Consider the following 21,358-nt stretch of genomic DNA (forward strand, 5'->3'; position numbering starts at 1 on the left):
TAGCTAAACAACAGACTTGCTTTCTGTCAAGAGAAAAGTCTGGAATGGGGATTCAAGATGGCTGCCTAGAGAAGGAATCACATCACACAAGGTGAAGAAAGATCTATTGAGAAGGATGGATGTGGAAGAGTCAGGGTCAGTTGGAACCTGTAAGGAAAACATGGGATTACTGCTCCCAGAGTAACATTTCACAATCAACAGCTGGTAAGTGACCTTAGTCCACAGCCTCACAACACAAGAAACAAGAGTTGGTGGGAATGCAATTATGGTAAATGGTCATCATTGGAACCTGGGTCACCAAGCATCTCCTTGGCTCCAAGCCATGCTCCATCCAGAGTGGATGAAGGATAGCCAAAGGACGAAGCTAATCATTGGAGAACAGGCTGGAGGGATTGCAGCTGAGGGGTTGGAGCTAGTGAACATAAACCTGGCTTGTGCAAGTGGAGGCCAGGTTCATCCTGAGTTACACAGGATTGGAAAGTCACACTGGCACCTTGTTTCCACTGTGTGTGGATGTTTGCATCCAGCATCATTCTGGGGATGGACTGCCACCTTAGAATTCCAGTGTGAGCAGAATTATGCCTTCGTTTTGAGCTTTGGTCCTTATTTATTTATTTTTTCTATTTTCCTCTTTCTGTTCACCCTATCACCTCCACTTTTATTATATTATTTGTCCCTTTAAGACTGTGTGTGAGTATATGTGTTTCTATTCATCTTGTCCTTTTCTTACAATATAGTTTATAGAATTTTCCCATCCTTTTTTATTCCTCTACTTACTACTGGTTTCTACCCAGTTTTTTGTATTTTCCCATCCAAATACATAACATGTCTCTAATATCATGAGGCCCCTTTGCCCACCCTCCTATTTCCTTCTTTCCATACCACACAGCAGATCTTCTTAAAAAACTCTTCTTTTCTTTCCCCCAGTCTGGTATTACCTAGTCCCAAACTCTCCGAACTTTAAAAAACGGATTCTATAAAATTATTGCTACCACAGGGCATACTAGTTGTAGGCCAATAATTGGGCTATTATAATGGTTACAATATAACTAGATTTCTTCTCTAGGCAAAAAGGAGATACAAAGTTGGTTTCCTTGTATGCTGTCAACTTGCCCAAATACATACCACTGTAACTGATCAGCTTGTTACTACTCTAGCTGATTTGGCTGTACAATTTAACTGGTTCACTTGCAGTGACCTGGTCTGCTGATTCCACCATCACACCCAGGGAGAGGGACAGTAAGAGTTCCTAACTCAAGAACTAGGATTGGATCAGACTCTTTAGGGATGACTGCAACCTGGCAGAAAGAATCCCTGAGTGTGACTTATCTTCAATATATATCCGAAGAAGTACTGGAGTGTAAGCACCCAAACTCCCTGGCAAGAAGCTACATGTGAATCACATGCTCTGTCTCAATGGAACACATAATCTGTGTTCCCATTTGGATCTTAAGAGTTTTTGTTTTTCTTGATTTAATTATTAGTGTGAGGTTATGCTATGTTCCTTTATTAGCTTTTAACTTTTTTGTATTTTTTCCTCCATTGGCTCTGATTTAATAGGCATCTAGATTTTTTCCTTCCTCTCAGTTCCAATCTATGTTCACCTCCTCAAACCCCCAAACTAAATATACTAATATATTTCTTTATTCTTTTTCTAAATACATAAATTCCTCCTGCTAGGTTTTAATTTTCAACATTTAGTCATACTTAGTACTGACTCTGTCACTCCCTCTCTATTATTTTTCCTCCAACCTCACCATTCTAAGCTTTTGCACCTCTCATTGCTTTCCTGGCCAATCATCCTTTTTATCAGTCAACAGGTTCTGACACTAACATGGCTTCCTTCAATCACAAAGTAAACTTCCTTTCTCCCATATCTTACGCTTGCCCCCATACATATCCTAAGAAAACTTTCAATATTAATCCTTCAACTCAACTAAAGGGAAAGTACTAGAATCAGAACTTACATCAACCATTTCTTCTCATCTGTCACTATCCCATCTTACAAACCTGCTGCTTCATGTCTTTTACTCCTCACCAAACCATCTCCATTCTCCTCCCTTCATTTCACCTATCTCTTGCAGAGCAATCACAAATAATACACATTAGAGTGTGCAAAAAGGATAAACAAAGAGGAAAAGTAAGTCAAAAGACTATCATGCAGAAATGTTGTATGACTGAATCTGTTGTTGCCATATATGCTTTTTTGTATCTTTTGAGATGATATTTATATTCTAAGCTCTGTTGATATGGTATATTACATTTACTGACTTACATATGTTGAACCAAGCCTTCATTCCTCAGATGAATCCTACTTAGTCTGTGTCTAATATTCTTGATGATTTGCTGCATGTTTGCCAGAATCTTACTGAGGACTTTTGCATCTAAAACTAGATACTTGTCTCTTACCATGCACTAAACTAAAATCAAAGTGGATCAAAGATCTAAATATTAAAATAGAAAGGAAGAACAGAGAATAGGTAGAACACTTAAAACCAGAGAAGTATGGGCAAAAATTTATGAACAAAATCCTGATCTCATGGGAGATACTACAAAGAATCAACAACTGGGTCTCATCCTTTTAAAAAAGCTTTTCCACAGCACAACAAATCATCAGCAAAGTGAAAAGACAGGCCACAACAGTGGGAAAAAAATTTTCCAAGCTATTCCTCAGACAAAATATTAATATGTAAAATACATAAAGAACTCAAAAAAACACTTCTCATTTAACACCCAATTAAAAAGCTGGGTATATAAAATGAAGATATATTCTGAGATGAATAAAATCTTCAACATCACTGATATCCAAGAGATGCAAATTAAAACAATGCTAAGATTCATTCTCACTGTAGAAAGAATGGCCATTATCAAGAAATCAAATAATAACTAATACTAGAGAGGCTGTGGTGAAAAAATAACTGTTAGTGGGAGTGTGGACCAGTGCAACTACTGTAGAAATCAGCACAGAGATTCCTGAAAAACTAAAACTAGACATTCCATTTGGCCCAGCTCTTCCACTTTTTGGAGTCTTCCTCAAAGTACCTACTTGCCCCAGATATACAAAGATGAAAATTGCTCATGGGGAAGCATCATACTACTCAAAATCTCCCTACAAAGCAGTAGCTCTCCACAACAAGGAGTACTCACCTGACCCCCAAAAAAGGGGGAAAAAAGAGAGGACACGTATATAAAGGTTCACAGATGAAGAATGAAACAAACTCCACATAGCAGCAAAATTCCATGAAAAGTTCATAGAAGGGGTGAAAAAAAGAAATAAGTTCAAAGAAGAAATAAATCAAAACGTCACAGCAATTTCACTACATATACCCATAATGAAATTCAGAAAAACGGGTAAAAAACTAGATAATCTAACAAAAAAGATAGTTCAAAATTTGAAAAAAAGATTAAAAAAAGACACAGAATCCTTGAAAAAATGTCAGAAAGACCTATCATAATGATCTACATAAAATTCATAAACCGCAGAAACAGCCAATATAAAGATAGAACTCCAGGTAGCAGCAGAATTCCATGAACACAATGAATTATGATAAACAACTCAAAGAAGCCAAAAAGAAAATAAAAGAAAAGGAGAATTACCTAACAACTACTACACAACAATAGTAAGATTAATCTAAGGCTAATAGAAATTAAAAAAAAAATAAGAAGATAGCACAGGTGGATTAACTAGTAGGTTTAGAGAACTGACAGAATAAAATTTCTCAAATATAAGAAAAGAAGTTGAAAGAAAAGCAAGTGTTGCTTATAGAGCACCAATTGTCATCATGGTATATCCTTATTAAATTACCACATATCCACCCAAAATATAGAATTTTAAAAGTAGCCAAATACAAACAAAAAAAGTCACATATGAAGGTAAGCCAATTAGAATCACAGCAGTTGTATTAGCACAAACCCTGAAGAGCAGAAGAGTTCAAAGTGAAGTACTTCAAGCCCTAAGAACAGATAATTTCCAACCCAGATTAACATACTTATCTATCCTTCAAAATAGATGGAGAAGTAAGATATTTTCAAGAAAAAGACCAGCTCAAAAGATATATAAATGCTAAGCCAGCTCAATATAAAATACTTCAGAATATTCTCAACTGAAATCATGAAAAGGACAAAGCTAAAAACACAGAGAAAATTAAGTCAAATGAATAAACACCAACAAATACTGTCAGAAAAAAAAAGGATTCTCCAACAGATAAAGAAGATGATGATTACGAACACATCTTGGTAATATGTCTCAATGTTAATGGCCTCAACTCTTCAATTACAAGACCTATATCAACAGACAGGATTAAAAAACAGTATCCAACAACCTGTTGTATTGCAGAAACTCATCCAATCCAAGAAGATATTCACAAATTAAAAATTAAAGAATGGAAAACAACATTTCACACACCAGAACCTCAAAAACAGCAGGGGTAGCAAATCTAATATCAGGCATGGTAAATTTCAGGCTAAAATTGATTAGAAGAGATAGAGAAGGTCACTATCTAATAGTTAAGGAAACAATCCAGTAAGAGACAACACTGATAAATGTATATACGAAGAATACTGGATCACTTATCTTCATAAAACAACAGCTGCTATAATTAAAAGATCAAATAAACATTAACATATTCCTAAAAGGGAATTTTAACACCCTTCTTCTGCAATGAGATACAGTAACTAAGCAACCACAACAAAATGTATCAGAGCTGAACCACACTGCTGAACAGATTTAACAGATATAGAGAAAATATTATACACACACACACACACACACACACACACACACACACAAAGATATATAGAAAGTATCCACTTGTTGAGTACATTCTTTTCACCAGCACATGACACTGTCCAAAACAGATACATAATAGTTGCCCAAAACCAGCTTAAGTAATGACAAAAGAACTGAAATTACTCCATGTATACTACCAGACCACTACGCAATGCAAATAGAAATCAGACACAGAAGAAATGGAAAAAGCAAAAGCTCCTAGAAAATTAACAACATACTCCTAGTAAACAATGGGTCAGGGAAGAAACAGAAAATATTTAAACCATTTCTGGGAGTTAATGATAATGAATGTACAACTCAATGAAACCTATGGAACACTATGAAAGCTGTTTTAAGAAAAAAATTCAGTGTAGTCAATGCTCACATTAAAAAAAAAAAACAAACAAACAAGCCTAAATGAATAACCTTATGAAAAATCTGAAGTTACTTGAGAAAGAACAAACCAGCCCCAAACTGAAATTGAATAAAATTATAAAGAAAGGACTTTATGAACTGAGAAAAAAAAAAAACGATAAAAAAAAAAATCAACAAATAGAAGAGCTGGTTCTTTAAAGTAATGAATAAAATACATAAACCTTTTATAAAGATTCACTAAGGGTAAGAGAAAAGACTCACATCAATGCAATTAGAAATGACAAAATTGAAATCAAAAGAGACATTGTCGAAATCTAGAAGATAATTGAAAAACCGTATTTCAACAGATTAGCAAATTTTGAAAAAAATGACTTATTCCTAGACACACACAAACTCAAAATTATAACCCAAGACAAAATATACCTAAACCAATAGAAAGCAATGAAATTCAGTAATAAAGAATCAATCGACTATAAAAATCCAATACCTAATAGATTCACTGCTGAATTCTACAAAACATTTAAGAATATTATAGTACCAATACTCCATAAGCTCTTCAAAAAAAACTAAAAGCAATGGAATGTCCCCAATTCATTTATGGAAGCCAATATCGCCCTGATACCAAAAACAGATAAACAGATCCAGAAACCAGATAAAGAGAGAACTGCAGTACTCTGAAGCGGGAGACTACAGGGATACCAGAAAATGTAAAAGTATGATACGCTGATGGATAAGCAAAACTAACATTGTCAAAATGGCCTTATTTCCAAAAGTGTTATTTAGATTCCATGAAATCCTAATCCAAATAACAGCAGCATACTTTACAGATATAGAGAAAATAATTGCAAAGTTCATATGGAGCCAGAAGAGCATCAAAAGTTATTATGGGTAATAAGAGCAAAGAAGGAGGTACACCAATGTCTGGATTCAAGCTATACTGCAATGCAACAGTGATTAAAAACAAAAGTCATATTGGAAGAAAAAAGATACATGGAGCAACGGAACACAACTAAGGAAACAGAAACTTTTACAGTAATATTTAACTATTTGATTTTTGACAAAGGTAACAAAAGCATATGGTGGAAGAAAGATAGCCTATTCAACAAGGCGGTGTGGGGAAAACTAGTTATCTGTTTGCAGTAAAATGCTTTCTGCTGGAGTAGAAATCGGAGAATACATTTTGAGGGACAGTCTAGTCTAAATGTTAAGATAGGAATTTTGCTCTGACTCTAACACCTGAATAATTCCCCTTCCCTTCCTGAACATCTCAATAGGTCAAAGTAATGTTAAAGATCACAGGTGAGTACTTACCAACATGGTACTGCCATGATTCTTTCTCAGCCTCATAGTCATCTTGGGGCAGGGTTCTGGGCTGTGACTTAAGTCCTTGTTGGACAATGCTGGTGCCACTTTCCCACCCTCAGTGGGTTCTTTCTGGACCATAACAAGAGGAGGGCACGTGACTCCTTTATCTGTGGGCATCAGAACTAAGTCTGAATATAAACTACTTTTCCTGCCAGGAGAATCAGTGACCCATATTTCCCACGGTATTTCAGTATTTCAATACTCACAATATACCAGTCTATCAAAACTTACCTTTCTTCTGCAAAGTCTTATCCTTAGCCATGAGACCCAAACCCATCATCTTCGGACCTGCCCCATATATTTGTAGCTTCTTTAGCTCTGGATTTTTCTCAATGTCCTCTTCTGTGGGCTCTGGCTATTAAGAGAAGGTTCAAATGAGAATACAAGCTTTACACCATAGAGATGAAATTATTTTACAAGCAAAATCTAGACTTCACTGTTTACAAAATATCCCAGATCCCATAAAAAGCAGAAGATATTATATAGTTTTAAAGCAGAGCAGCTCTCTTCCCTTTTTTGAAATATGTACTAAACATGAATTTTTACCTGTGGGTAAGGTACAACCAGGCATGAATAAATGAAAAGAAAAATTTGGAAGGGGATTCCTTTCAGTTTTTGTTATGTTATAAAAGAGATGGTATAATTCACTTTGACCAGGCTAGCAATGATTAAGTATTTCAGTTCTATAAACTTACAGTAGAAAAGACAATAAATCTGAGTAAGTTCCTGCAATTACATAAAATAAATGGTGATATACGAGGATTCTTATTCTGTTGGAATCCACATCATTAGAAATACAACTTCCCGACAGTGAAATAAAAAGATGGAAAAATGAAGCCTATTATGCAAAAACATATCCTAAATTATATATATGTATGCTATATAATTTATCATATTCAGCACATATATTTTTTCCAATGGGTCTTATAAGATTTATTCTTGTGTATCAAAAAGTGTTCTATTATCAAATTAACCTGATTATATTTGTCTTCTATATTTAACATTGAAGTTTTATTCCTAAATTCCTTTACATGTACATTTTAAAAATGTCTACATAAACTTTCTTCTATAAATATATATGTATTGAAATACACATTGCAGTTTTTGTTTTATTCCATAGTAATTTATTCAACACTAAAAATATTTCAGTGGCACTAGATTCTTTATTTCATCACAGAGTTATTTCTGTGAGAACAGTTTTCTACTATTTCAAAGATTTGACAAGGGAAGAATACATTGAAACATCTTCCATAAGCCAGATAATACTGTGTTACCAAAACTAGATAAGCACATCACACAGACACATTTACACAGACCAAAACTCTGGAGAATACAGAATATAATAGTTATACAAGTAAAAATTATCAATAAAATGCTCGCAAGCAAGATAAAACAGTATATTAAAAAGATTCACAATGATGAGGCTGGTTTCATTTCAGTGATGGAAGGATGGTTCAATATATGAAAATCAATAAGTCTAATACATAACAGCAACAGAATAAAGAATATAAATTACATAAGCAGCAAATTACATGTGTGGATCCCAGGCCTTCCTCAACAGCCAGCATCTCCAAACTTTTCCACATTCCAATACAAATTATATAGGATATCTTTATAGGGGAAGAAAAAGTATTTGATTTAATTCAATATACCTTTATCATGAAAGTACTCAGTAAATTAGGTATAGAAACATCAAATACTTTAATAAGTAAAGGTTATATAATGACAAAATCCATTACCAACAATGAGATGACCAGGAAAAACTGAAGGAATTTCCTCCAAGACCAGAAAGTTTGCTCCAAGACCAGAAAGAAGATATGGGTACACACTTTCAGTGCTTATTCAATATTGTACTATAAGTTTTATTCAAGAAGGTGATATTTTACAAGGCGAAAAGAAAAAATATAAAGGAAACAAATGGGAAGGAAGTCAAATTATCTGTATGATATCCTATACTTAGAAAATGTAGGGGCCAGGGATTTAGCTCAAGGTACTGAGTTTGATCCCCAGTACCAGGGGGAAAAAATAAGAAGGAAAACCAGAAAACCTAGAATTCAGAAAGCTAAAAAAGCCAGGAAGGTAGATCATTTGAGGAAAGGCACAAGAGTGAAGAAGGCTGACTAGAGAAAGAGGCCACGAGAGCTATAACTACAGCCAGTGTCATAGGAGAAGGGCTACCCAAGGACTGTGGAGTTCACATCTGGCCAGATTTAATATTTGCACTGCTGGATTTTGCTTTTGCTTTGATGTCTTTCCTTTCTACCTTTTAAAATGGGCATAGTTTTACTGTGCCATTGTATATTGGAGGTATTTGGGTTTTTTTGTTTGTTTTTTTTCATTTGTATAGGAGCTTACAGCTAAGAGTTTGCCTTAGATATCAGCAAATTCAGGAGACTCTGGACTTGGGTTAGATGGATTAAATGTATTTTGCATAAGGGCACTGCATGGGTCTCTTGTGGGCAAGGGAAGGAATGTTATGTTTTATATCTGGATGTATTCCCAAAGTCTCAAACTCTTATAGGTGGGGCTTTGGGAGGAGACTGAACTTTGGTTGAGTGACACTAGATCATGGGTATGTACTGTTTTTTTTTTTTTTTTTTTAATTCCCTTTCTTTGGTACAAGGGATGGAACTTGGGACTTGTCCTTGCAAAGCAGGCAGTGGATCCACTGAGCTAAATCCCCAACCCAGTATACTGTTTTAGTTCACGGATGATAGCTAGGTGACACGCTGCGAGGTGAAGACTAGTGGGAAGAGTTGGGCCGTGGAGGACATGGTATGGGAGAGTGTTTATATACATCATTCCTTCTCCATGATGTTTTTCTGCTTCGTGCTTGCCACGTCATGAATCATTTCTCTTCCCCTATGCCTCCATGTCTTGCAGCAGGCCAACTATGGACTGAAATGTCTACAAACTGAGGTTAAAAAAAAAAAAAAACAAATGCTTTCCTTCTTAGTTTAAAGGTGTCAGGTATTTTGTCCAAGCAGTGAGAAGTAACTAAGAAAACTTCACACTTGTCCTAACTCCTTTCTCAGAGAGAAGCCCCTTGAGCAATACGTTTGCAAACCAGGGCACTAGAGAAAATTAAAGTCAGAGAATCATTAAGGTCTAAGACTGGTGGGCCCCTGAAAATCAAGAAACAATAGCAATGTTGCTAGTGGCCTGAAACTACACATTGAGATCTACAGGGCAAATGAGTCACAAGGGTATGCAACAGCTGAGACCAGTATGATCACTGGAGAACTAGAATACTGCCAAAACAGGTACTCAACCATCACTCAAACACAAGTGAGTGTTGTGCCAAGGGGATATGCTGCCTGTCACCTGAGAACTCAGTACCAATGAAAGAATTATCTCCAAGCCAGGCAAAGTTGAGCTCTAGCCACCACTGGGTTTGCAGCATATACAGTGACTTCTATAGGGTAAGGACAGGAAGTCTTGCACTGGCACAAAGCCAGAGAGGAGTGGTATAGCTTATACCTGTCAGCTCTCTTATTTAGAACAGCATCCTAAGTGCATACTCAGAAGCTGCAGCCATTATCAAAATAAGGGAAAGGGGTGGAGACTGAGAATGCCTCTTCAGAAATCAGTGCAAGTCTATGTGCTTACCAGTCACTGCGCTCTTCTTCTTTTGACAAACTCAAAAGTATCCAATCATAAGCTAGGAGCAAAAACTCCAGCTTGCCATAAGCACAGAAGCACAATTTAGATCAAACAAAAAACTACCTACAGAAGAAATGAGATGCAGACTCAGTCCTTCTAAAGCCACCACCTTACTACACACACATATATATTCGCAGGTAGGCAATTTCTAGGAGAGAAGAAAGCTCAATCACTGTCTTCTAGACTAAAATTCAATGGGCAGAAGTTGAGATTCCCATGACTGCTACAAGTCAACTTTCTCCATTTGAGAGTGTAAAGGGAGAAAGGAGTCAGCACACTGATATAATTACAACTGTTTCTTTCTCTTATTCCATTTTGCATATTTAAGTGATGCAAAATAGATATGTGGGAAAAGGTAAAATAACAATTATTGGCGCTTCAGGTAAAATACTATCTCTCCTAGGCATGTCAGGTTACTTTCACCAAGAATTATATAGAGAGGATAAAAAGAGAAACTATCAGTATATTAATTGGGCTCAACCTTCCCACAGCTTTCTGTAAATTTCCAATTATATTGGCTCTCTTTCTTTCTTTTTCCTACCCAGGCAAATAACCTCTCAAACATGCTCTCAGCTACTCCTCCAGTAAAGATACAAAAATATTATCTATGAAGCTCCATCTCTTTTCTTTCATATGCAGGTCTCATTTTTTTCTTCTTTCTAAACTTATTGTTTTCCTTTCTTCCTCCCTTTTTATTTATTTTATTTTATTTTATTTTTTGGAGGGTACTAGGAATTAAACTTGGGGCCCTGAACTTGTGAGGTAGGCAGTAGCACCACTGAGTAAATCCCCAGCCCTCTTCCTCCTTTTTTTATCCCTTATTCTCTTATGTCTCACCTTATTTGTTACAAGTACTGGATCAGTCTTTCCAGGTTATTAAAAATGTGTGACATGGTAATATCTTAAATTAGATGAGTTATATACAGTTGTATATATCTGCAGTATAACCAGTAGTTGTTCTCTCTTTACAATGTAATTGATACTATTATGTTGAGTAGTTTGAAAAGATGTATAAATATACATTTGATCCCCCAAACCCTTACAAAAACAAACAACAGCAACAAAAACCAAATGTAACCAAAGACAAGGTTACATTACAGGGAAACATACACTAAATAGATCTAAACTAAACCAACAAGATTTTTTTTTTTACTTATATGATTCACAACCCTCAGTACAAAAACAATAGAAATATGAGGAAAGGCAACAAAGTATTTACAAAAACTCTTTGCTTGCCAAAAGCAGATCCCATTGTTGGTACTGAAATAAAGAATGATACAGGCAAAGGTTCAAAAAACAAATAGTTAAAATGAGAGGATCGAGAAAGAAATACATTCACGGAGGTTCAGTGAGCTCAAACAGGATAAATAGATGAAGGATTCAATTAATAAAATGTTAAATGGGCTTAAAGACACAGAGCTGATTGAATTAAATAATAATAATGATAATAGTAATAATAATGATGATGATAAGAATAACAACCATTTAAGAAAAGAACTGGGATCATGAAAAGAAATCAAGTGGAAATCCAGGATAAAAAAAATTTCACTGAAAGCATGAGCAGCAGAAAAAAAACTCTGTTAATCATGTATCAGTGATACACTAAAATGTGAGACCCACAAAAGCTGGATCCATTATCTTCTACGTAACAAAAGCTAAACCATTAAAAAAAAAAAAACTCATAGGAAAATGGACACATACTGAGGATATACTCTTAAGTAAAATAAATAAGTCACTCATGTGTAAATACCGAATAGTTTCTCTGGTGTGAAAAGCTATAATAGTACACAAAATCTTAATGGGATAATTAAGACCGTGAAATAGGAAGAAAAGGGCTAAAGGTGTAGGGAAATGGGGAAGGGTAGGGACAAGGAAATAAGGGAAAAGAAAAAATATGAGAAAATGAAAAAATGGAAATAAAGAGTTTGTTAATGGTGAGGGCAGGAGGGGGTGAAGGGAGGACAGGGACAAGAGGAAAAAATGAGATCCAAGACCTGTCATGTGAAGGTACAGGATCCCAGTAATGAATGTAACAGTATTGTAGACCTAGACTGTACCAATAAACTCAATAAAAAGAAACACATACACACACACACACAACACACACACACAAACACACACACTCTAGCAATTACAGAAATTCAGAAAAAAGGTTTCACTGAAGTCATATCAAAAAGTTTTTCAAATCTATGAAATTCAAAGTCAAAGTAAACAAGCTGTATAGATCCCCAAAACAACCAGTAAAGAATTTTTCGACTGCACATTGAAGTAAAAAAAAAAAAAATCCAAGAAATTCTAACCAAACAGAAACACTAAAATATATTAGAGAAAAGTTAAACCTACAAAAGCAAGCCTATCAAAATAACAAGATATTTTCAAAACAAAAGATAAATGCCAGATCTTAGAGTTAGGTTTTTCATTTAACATATATTTCAACACAGATTAATATATCATGAAAAATCTTTTTTATACTTGACAGAGATAAAAAAATTCCATGACAAAAACTAAATAAATTCAGAAAACCAAATCAGCGTTGCATAAACTACTCCTGGGAGTATGAGATATACACAGAGGCACCAAAGTCACCAAAGAATCTGAAAGAACAACAAAAAGAATCTGAAACAAAGAATGCATCTAGCTGGGAAATTAGTTGGGAAAATCAGCAAAGGAAAAATAATGCAATAATAGAATTAAGCTAATTCCTTCAATAATAATTCTGACTTTAATTCATCTTAAAGTTTGATTGGGGAGCTAACCCAATCAAAACATAAAGATAAGAAGGTTGGACACAACCCAATTATTTACACTCTACAAAGACATATCACATCTATACGACAACACACAGACTGAGGTGAAAAAATGAAAAATGACACACCATTGAACAAGAACCCAAAAGCAAGCAGGAGTTTCTCTTCTGTATTCAGACAAAGAGGATTTCAAGCCAAAACAAAAAGTGACAGAGGATTATTTAATATGATAATGTAAATGGTATAATTTAACATCAAGAAATAATAATTGCAAATATATAAGCATCTTTTATTGGTGCACATGAAATTTCCTCAAGTTATTTTAGTAAAAAAAAGTTAGCTAAACATTGATGCTATCACAGCGAAGGGATTAATGACTCACTTTCACAAACAGACCCATCAACTAGACCAAAAAGCAGCAGTATGGAAATATCAGTTCAACAACTAATGAACAGACTTGAAACAACTTGCATACTATCTGAACATAAGGGGAAGAAACTAGAAAGCAACAGCAAAAAAACCCACAGAAACTACACAAACACACTTATACACGCAATTACACCCTGAAATGATCAATGGTCCAAAGAAAAACACAAAGGGAAACTTCAAAACTCCTCCACTCAAATGACAACAGCATCACAACACACAGAAACCTACAGTAAAAAGTAAAAGCAGTTGAAAGAGAGAAGTTTGTATCTGTGAATGCCCAAATTAGAAATAGAGTGATTCCTAAAAATTAATTTAATGTACATCTCAAAATCTGAGAAAATCAAGAACAACACATATGTAAAACTTGCAGACTGTTAGAAATTATAAAGATCAGAGCTCATTACTGATATTTAGATTAAACAAAAATACAAAGCATCAATGAATCAAAATGATTTTTTGAAAAAAATAAAAGACTGGTAACTCCTTAGCCAAATCTACTGAAAAGGGTAGGAGGAGTCTTTTCAGTGCAATTGGAAATGAAAAAATCAATATGGACAGCAGGAATTCCAGCTGATTATAATGAACTATTTTTGAAAATTTAATTTCAATAAATTGGAGAATCAACAAAAACAGAGATATTCCTAGACAAATATGAACTACCAACAATAAAAGACAAATGAAATGTAGGCAATAATAAGAACTGTACCAATCAGAAAATTCCTGGATCTGATTGTTTCACCACTGATTAAGAACTAAGGCCAATTCTCCTCAAATTCTTGCAAGAAACTGAAAAGAAAAGAATGCAGCAAAATTCAATTTTTCCCTGATGAAAATAGGTACAGAAGGACTTTACCTCAAATTGATAAAAACCACACCTACAACATACTAAGGAAAAGGAGAAAGCATTCCCTCTAAAATCAGAAATACAGACAAGAATATAAACTCTCATCACTCCTGTAATCATTACAAAATTCAAAACTTTAGTCAGAGCAATTAGGAAGAAAAAGTAATATAAATACTAAAGAAAGAAGTCAAACTATCCTTATTTAAAATGACTTCATCCTTTACACAAAAAATGCAAAGTATGTCACTAGAAAACTGTTATAACTCATAAACAAATTTCAGCAAAGGGACAGATAAAAAAATCAGTACATAACAATCAATAGCATTCCTAAATATCAATATGCATCTATGAAGAAAAATTAAATCAGGAAAACAGTATCATTCACAAGATGTTAAAAAGAATCCCTTAATGGCTAAAAATTAATCTAATTAAGAAAGAGAAAGATCTTTGTAGCAAAAGTATAATGTCTAAAAAAAAAAGACTGAGGGGACATTTGAAAATTGAAATACATCACTGTTTTTGATACAAAATTCCAATAAAAAAATACCAACAGCACTATTTACAGAACTAGAAAAATCAATCCTAAAATTTATATACAATCATAAGAGACTCAAAATAGCCAAGTAGAATACCAGACTTCAAATTATTTTGCAAAATTATAATATTAAAAACAGAATGGTACCAGCACAAAGCAGACCTTAACCCAAAGAACAGAACAAAACAGAACAGAACATGTAGAAATATCTGCAAGTACTTTCAGCCATTTGATTTTGGACAGTGGTGTCACTAATGAAGGCTGGAATAAAAAATTACCCCTTTTAAAAAATAGAGACAGAGAAACTGGTTGTTCACATGCAGAAAAAGAAGTGAGATCCAATCTCTCACTATGTACTAAAATCAAAATGAATAAAAAAACCTAAATATAAAAACAAATGCGGAATCTGCTGAAAGAAAAACAAATTGGCAAAACTATTGAGCACATAGGCAAAGATTTCCTGAAACTCAGTAACAAAAAATACCAGAGCAGGAATCAACAAATGCTATCATATCAAACTAAAAAGCTTCTTCACATCAAAACAAACAACCAAAAGAGTAGAGAGACAAATAGAAAGGGAAAAACACCATATCAACTACTTTTCAGGCAAAAAAACAAAACAAAACAAAACAAAACAAAACCTCACAAAACAAACAGAAAAAGAAGTACAAATAACCAATAAGTGCCTGAAAAGATGTTCAGCAATTTGGACCATTAGAGAAATGTAAAACAAAACACAGAAATTCCTGTTAAGAATGGTTACTGTCTTGGAATTAAAAAGCCTATGGTGGCAAGGGTATGGGGAAAAGAAATCCTTCACATATTTGATGGGAACATAAACTAGTACAATTACTTTAAATCAATACGGAGATTTCTGAAAAATAAAGACAGAAATTCCATTTGAACTAGCTATATGTCTTCCAGGAATCTTGCCAGAAGAGTTGAACTTGTCATATTAGAATGAATATGGATAATCATGCTTATAACACCACAACTCATAATATCTAACCTATGTAAGAAGTCTACATGATCACCAACAGGGGAATGCCAAAAGAAAATATGGTACAAAGATACAACAGATCACAACTTAGCCAAAAATAAAGATGGATTTGATTCATTTGTAGAAAAATGGGTAGATTTTTAAACTATAGCATTATGTGAAATCAGAGACAAAGTTAAGTATTACTTGGTCTATTCGAGATTTGAAATGTAAGCAATCTGAAAGTCAAAAAAGATAGTAAGGAACAGGTAGGTAGACCCTGTTAAGACACAAAAAAGATCTTAGCAAAGAAGAAAGGAAGGTGAGAGAAGAAAGGATATTAAAAATGATCAAGATGTGATATGTATATACCAATTCTGTAAGATGACTATAATTATCATCTATCCCACATATTCTAAAAATAATGAAACAAAAAACTTTGTTTCTTCTGAGGGAAAAAAATGACTGAAAGTATTTTTAAGTCCTCCATTTCTACAGCTATATTTGATCTTGAAAACTTTTATATTCTAGGCTGGTTTTTACAACATTTTTCTTTTTTTTTTTTTTCGGTACTTACAGCTTTCAAAAGAATTTTACTTGGTTCCCAATTACTGTGTGCTCATTTTCCTTTCCTGACCCCCTTTCCCTCTCCTCAGATTCAGTTTCTTCTATGCAGAAATGAACCATTAATGCAGAATCCAAATGAATTTTGATAATATCCAATTTAATTTTTCTAGCTTCTTTGGTCTACCCTCAATTAAAATATGGCAAAATGTAGTTTTACACTAGTCACAAAACACTCAACTTGAACCTAACATAAAAAGTTAAACAGTGTTATGAAAACTGTATTATGTGAACACTAAAAACTGGCTTAGAGGGGGCCTGGGATTTAGCTCAGTGGTGTTGCTCCTGCCTACCAAGTACAAGGTCTTGAACTGAGTCTGTGGAGGAGGGACATATAAACACAAAAGTAAGAAAACTGTATTGTATGTATTTTTAATATTTTACTAAATTATGACATGTTTAAAAAATTTTTCTAGCTGGAAGGATGGCCTTTTCTTAGTATACCTAAAAAAGAAAGAAGTGTCTTAATTTTTATGCTAAAAAACCCAAATCTAACTGTTGATGTTGTGTACAGTAGGCAATTTTTGTCTGTGATATCATCACATAGACAAGTCCTCTGCAATATAGGAACATCATGCTAAAATTGCTAACAAGTCAATACTAATATTTCCTAACCAGTAGTGGTGCTTCCTATGTATCCTTGTATAGTATGCGGGGACTTCCTTTCTAGGATTTGTATGTATGATGAATATATTTGTTCAGTTTATCAAAAACAGCTTAAGAGTTATAAAATACCTAATAACTATTTAAAAATAATTTTCATTTCCAAATATAAAAAAAATAGAACTGTAAGAAAAATATAATAAAACTATAACCATTACTGAATAACTTACGTTTTGTCTTAATTTCTTTTTGAACCAGTTGTATATACAAAAACAATCCTTTCAGAAATTTATTCCAACAAGCATAAGTTCCAAATATAATCTGGAAGCTTACAAAATGGAAAGACACAATCTCTCACCTCAAGCTGTAGTTTTTTTGCCCGTCGACTGTAGCTGCTGAACTTTGGCTGCACAGACTGCCTCAGAGTGATGCTATGAGGTTTGTACTCCTTATCTTTATCTTCACTGTCATATGGGTATGCATTACATTCCTGGATATAAAAAAAAGGAGTAGCAGAAATTGTCACCTTTCAATTAACAAATAAATGATTCCTTCAACTCTAACCTCTGGCAAACAAACTTGTGGCTCAAACAATTTAACTTTTTTTCGAATAACAGAATACACATCTTTAAAATTGCACTGTGCTTTTGCTTTAAAGAGAACTCTGCATATGAACCTGTTTTCTTGGGACCAAATCTAAGCACTGATTCATAAAATATATTAGTTTACATCAACCCCTTAGAAGAAAATAATTGTCCAGTACTCATCCAGTAAGCTCAACCAAGAAAAAAAAGTAAGAAACAAAAATAAATTACATCAGTTCCCAAACCACCTAAGGCCCTCACCACAAGACTGGCTCCAGACTGAAACATCTCATAAGGGTAAATGATGCGTTCATAGTGTGAGCGTAGAAGGGAGCCAATGTTTTTGCCTGGTGGGTAATTAAGGCGCTGAGCGACTCGGGCCCACCGTCTGTCCTTGCAGATGGCTTCATATCCACCTTCCTCCACTACTATCTGAAAATACAACCAAGGGTATAAATGAACTGTGTGTACAATGCAGAGACCTAAACAATAGCAATGAGGTTGAAAGTAGGGCATGCTCCTTTTCTACGACAATAATCACTGGACTACTAATGGAATCAAAGATTATATAAACAAATGCTGCCAGCCTGTGTTCTTTCCTTCCTGGCATAGAGATATAACTTCTATGCTATACAACAGCTTATGGCTAAGGCAACCTACGTGTCTAATTGTATGGACTGTTCTTACCTTACTAAGGCTGTACAGGTCCAACATCCTCCGTTCGACATTAGGAATCTTCAGTGAAGAGCCTTGGATTTCCCAGAATTTTGCAATCTGATCCAAATAATTCAGTTTCACTCTAGTCTGAGCCTGGGGAGAAGAACCCATGAGATAGTCTCATTCATTAGCCTGACTTTAGCCTACTCTGAAATGGAGGAATAACTATTGTTCTATAGAACTTTTAACTTTCCACTAATGTGCTAGGGCTCAGACTTCATGGCTTAACTCATTATAAATATCCATAAAAAGTTCAAAGAAGCTAAGGCTTTAATCAAACAGGAACTAAGAAGACAATGCTTTAAAGATCTATCATCTTTCAATTTAAAGAATCGTGCTTGGTCTTAGGGATATAAGACCAAGTCTACGAGGGTTCAATTTAATATTTTCTTAAGATATCTACCCATCTTGCCTGACTTGCAAGCACAAGGTCCCAAGATCAATCCCTAGTAAAAAAAAAAAGAAAAAAGATATCCACCCAAGATCTACAAATAAAACAAAAGAATTAAAATATTTTTCTTCCTTATGTCAAAATGTGGGCATAAAATTCACCTGTAAATTACTCCTTTCTTACCCACTCATATGAAACTTGCAATCAGTGGTGACAGTTAAAGCGCGAGTATCAAAAGGAAGTGTCAAACTATTCAACTGTTTTTCCATACTTAATACTAAACTCAATATGAGTTTATGCCTGACTGTTTTAAAAAACTACCTTTACTTCTAATAGTCTATTTTATTGAAGAGAAATGTGTTTCCCTATTTCAGTCATGACCTTTACATCTGTTGAAAATTCAAAATGATAAAATAGGTGAACATGGAAAAAAAAAAAGAGAAACGTATATTTCTCTAACCCCTGAATATTACACAGAAGAAAAACACAACAATTATTTTCAGAAATTTAGGATATTTTACAGAGAACTTTTCCACAGATCAATAATCTGATAAGTGGTAAGACTAGAGCTAAATATATTTTATTTTGAAGTAGGTTCTTAGCTACATCATTATAAAATTACATGGCAAGAGTAGAGTTCAAGTTTCTTTATAAAGTGTACATCCATTTAATAAAATATTACCTCTAGTTCATTTAGCCTTTGGATGCGTGGAGTAAATCTGAAGTTGTCAACTTCTACTGCAAAAGGAGGCTGCCAGTCCTAGAGGGAAAAACAGAAACTGGCAATTAAGGCATAACAGAGAACATGATAACTAAAATGTCTTTTTCCCACTGTGAGAGTCCTGCTTTTTAAGAATTTTGGTTGCTATTTTTGTTTCCAACAGTCTAGAAATCTGTCTCTTGAGAAAAGAAGGAATTGAAAGCAAAACAAAAATAAAACAAATCTCCTGATTCAGTACTTTTTGTTGTGTCCTAAATAAGACTTAAAAAAAGAGGAATCTCCACAAGCCTAGCCTGATAAGTTTAAAAAAAAAAAAAAGAGAGAGGCATATCTGTATAAAAATTAGTTCATTTGCCTTCTGAGGAATGTTCTTATGAAAATAAATATATCAAAAAGTAACTTTTTCTTGTTCAAACCTAACCTATTTTCTCCTGGAAATCTGGAAAAGTTGCACTGTGATAAAAGTATAATTAGCAATATCAAGAATAGCATGAAATCATACTGTAGACAGGATATTTAAGAAGAGAGCAATAGACTCAACAAAAAGGTTAACATCTACTCTAGATATTATGTGTTTTGTTTAACATGATGGGCCAAGCTCATATGAGTTTCCACTTTTATTAACTACATCAAACTTTTACCAGTTACAATCAGAAATTTCAAACTAAGAGGGCAGTCTACTCAAACGAATCATTAGCAAGAACTCCACATTTCCACCATTTTTATGTTTCTTATATACCTCCTTGCAATATGAGAGAACGAAAATATTCCAGATATTCAAATTCCTGTAATTTGTTCACTGCTTTCGTTATAAATTAAGTACTTCTGAGCATATTAAAGTTTTCTACAGGATGCACAGATATATGTTTAATATTCCGGGGTTAAAAACGGATGCAATAATGGCACAATGTAGAAACGTTTCGAATCTTCATAATCACATAGAATATATCATTGGGATAAGTTTTCCGTAATGTCTCCAAATTGTATTCAGTTAGTAAAAAGAGAATTACATGGTTTCAAACAGGTACAGGTTTGCATCCCTAAATCCAAGGCCTCTTCAAACAGTACATTAACCCCTTGGTCAATTACAATACAACCCATTTACCTTTAGGAAGCTTACCGCAGGTGGGCGGATCTTGCAAATGCCAGACTTCTCGGCAATGGGCCTGATTTTGGCTATATATCCGAGGGGGTCTCGGAATTCGGCCCAGCTGGGCTCAAACACTGGGCACTCCGGCGGCGGCAGGAAATCGTCAGAATCCCGATCCATTTCTGTCCTGAAAACTAAGCTGCACAATAAACTTCGGCGTTTTTTCAAGTAAAAACTGCACCTAGCAACTTTACTTTCTTCCAAATCCCGAGATTCCTACCATTCTGGTACCTGTTCACCAATGTTTCCAGATCTGAGTTGTACGACCACCATCTTGACCCTGAGCTTTAGCTTTTTTTACGAAAAGTGTCACTCCGCGGATGGATTTTTAAATGTTATCTTCAAATTCGAGGGTCGTCCCACATTTTAAGTAAAAGTTGAGGACACAGGAGCGAGTTTACCTAAGAAAAACAGACACAATTTGACTGTTTGGCTGAATAAATTAAATAGTTCTCAAAGGAAGTGAAGAGTAAGTTTATACGCAGTGTCGCCGGATCTTTTTTAAATGGAGCCACTGCGCATGGTACGCATGCGCAATTAAAGGGAAAGCGTACTAAAAAAGAGGCGAGGTAGAGAAATACTGTGTGATGAGCTGGAGCTTTTTCTACCAGAAAGTGGCAATACTTAGTTGCACAACAGCTGGTGTAAATATCCTTTTTACACCCTCCCCCACCCAGTAGAGGCCACTTGCTAAAACCCTTTCCCTGCCTCCACCTTTATCCTTAAGGGGAGATAATTTTTAAACAGTTTTAACATTTTTATTGAACATTATTTCACTTAGAGTGCACCACTATGCACATTATCATTGCATTTTTACACACTTGTTTTCATTTCGAGACAGGAAAAGGAAAATGATAAATATT

General features: G+C 34.5%; 1 protein-coding gene across 7 annotated transcripts in view; it reads right to left on the reverse strand.

Moving 5' to 3' along the window:
• LOC104860457 (lysine-specific demethylase 5D) overlaps positions 1 to 20,983 on the reverse strand; it is a 54,972-nt gene extending 33,989 nt beyond the window's left edge. Inside the window, exons 1-8 of one of the 7 annotated variants that reach the window (XM_010621630.2) lie at positions 20,716 to 20,983; positions 20,451 to 20,634; positions 19,307 to 19,384; positions 18,204 to 18,326; positions 17,778 to 17,948; positions 17,291 to 17,422; positions 6,740 to 6,863; positions 6,455 to 6,615 (exon numbers count right to left, since the gene is read on the reverse strand). In XM_010621630.2, the coding sequence (XP_010619932.1) occupies positions 6,455 to 6,615; positions 6,740 to 6,863; positions 17,291 to 17,422; positions 17,778 to 17,948; positions 18,204 to 18,326; positions 19,307 to 19,384; positions 20,451 to 20,634; positions 20,716 to 20,768 (1,026 nt within the window). In that variant the 5' untranslated portion in view covers positions 20,769 to 20,983. The remainder of the gene's footprint in view (positions 1 to 6,454; positions 6,616 to 6,739; positions 6,864 to 17,290; positions 17,423 to 17,777; positions 17,949 to 18,203; positions 18,327 to 19,306; positions 19,385 to 20,450; positions 20,635 to 20,715) is intronic. The other 6 variants (XM_010621632.2, XM_010621634.2, XM_010621633.2 and 3 more) reach the window with 6 other exon arrangements.
• Positions 20,984 to 21,358: the final 375 nt, after the last annotated feature.

Source organism: Fukomys damarensis, unplaced genomic scaffold, assembly GCF_012274545.1.
Source record: "Fukomys damarensis isolate Sample0158 unplaced genomic scaffold, DMR_v1.0_HiC HiC_scaffold_73, whole genome shotgun sequence".
NCBI lineage: Eukaryota > Metazoa > Chordata > Mammalia > Rodentia > Bathyergidae > Fukomys > Fukomys damarensis.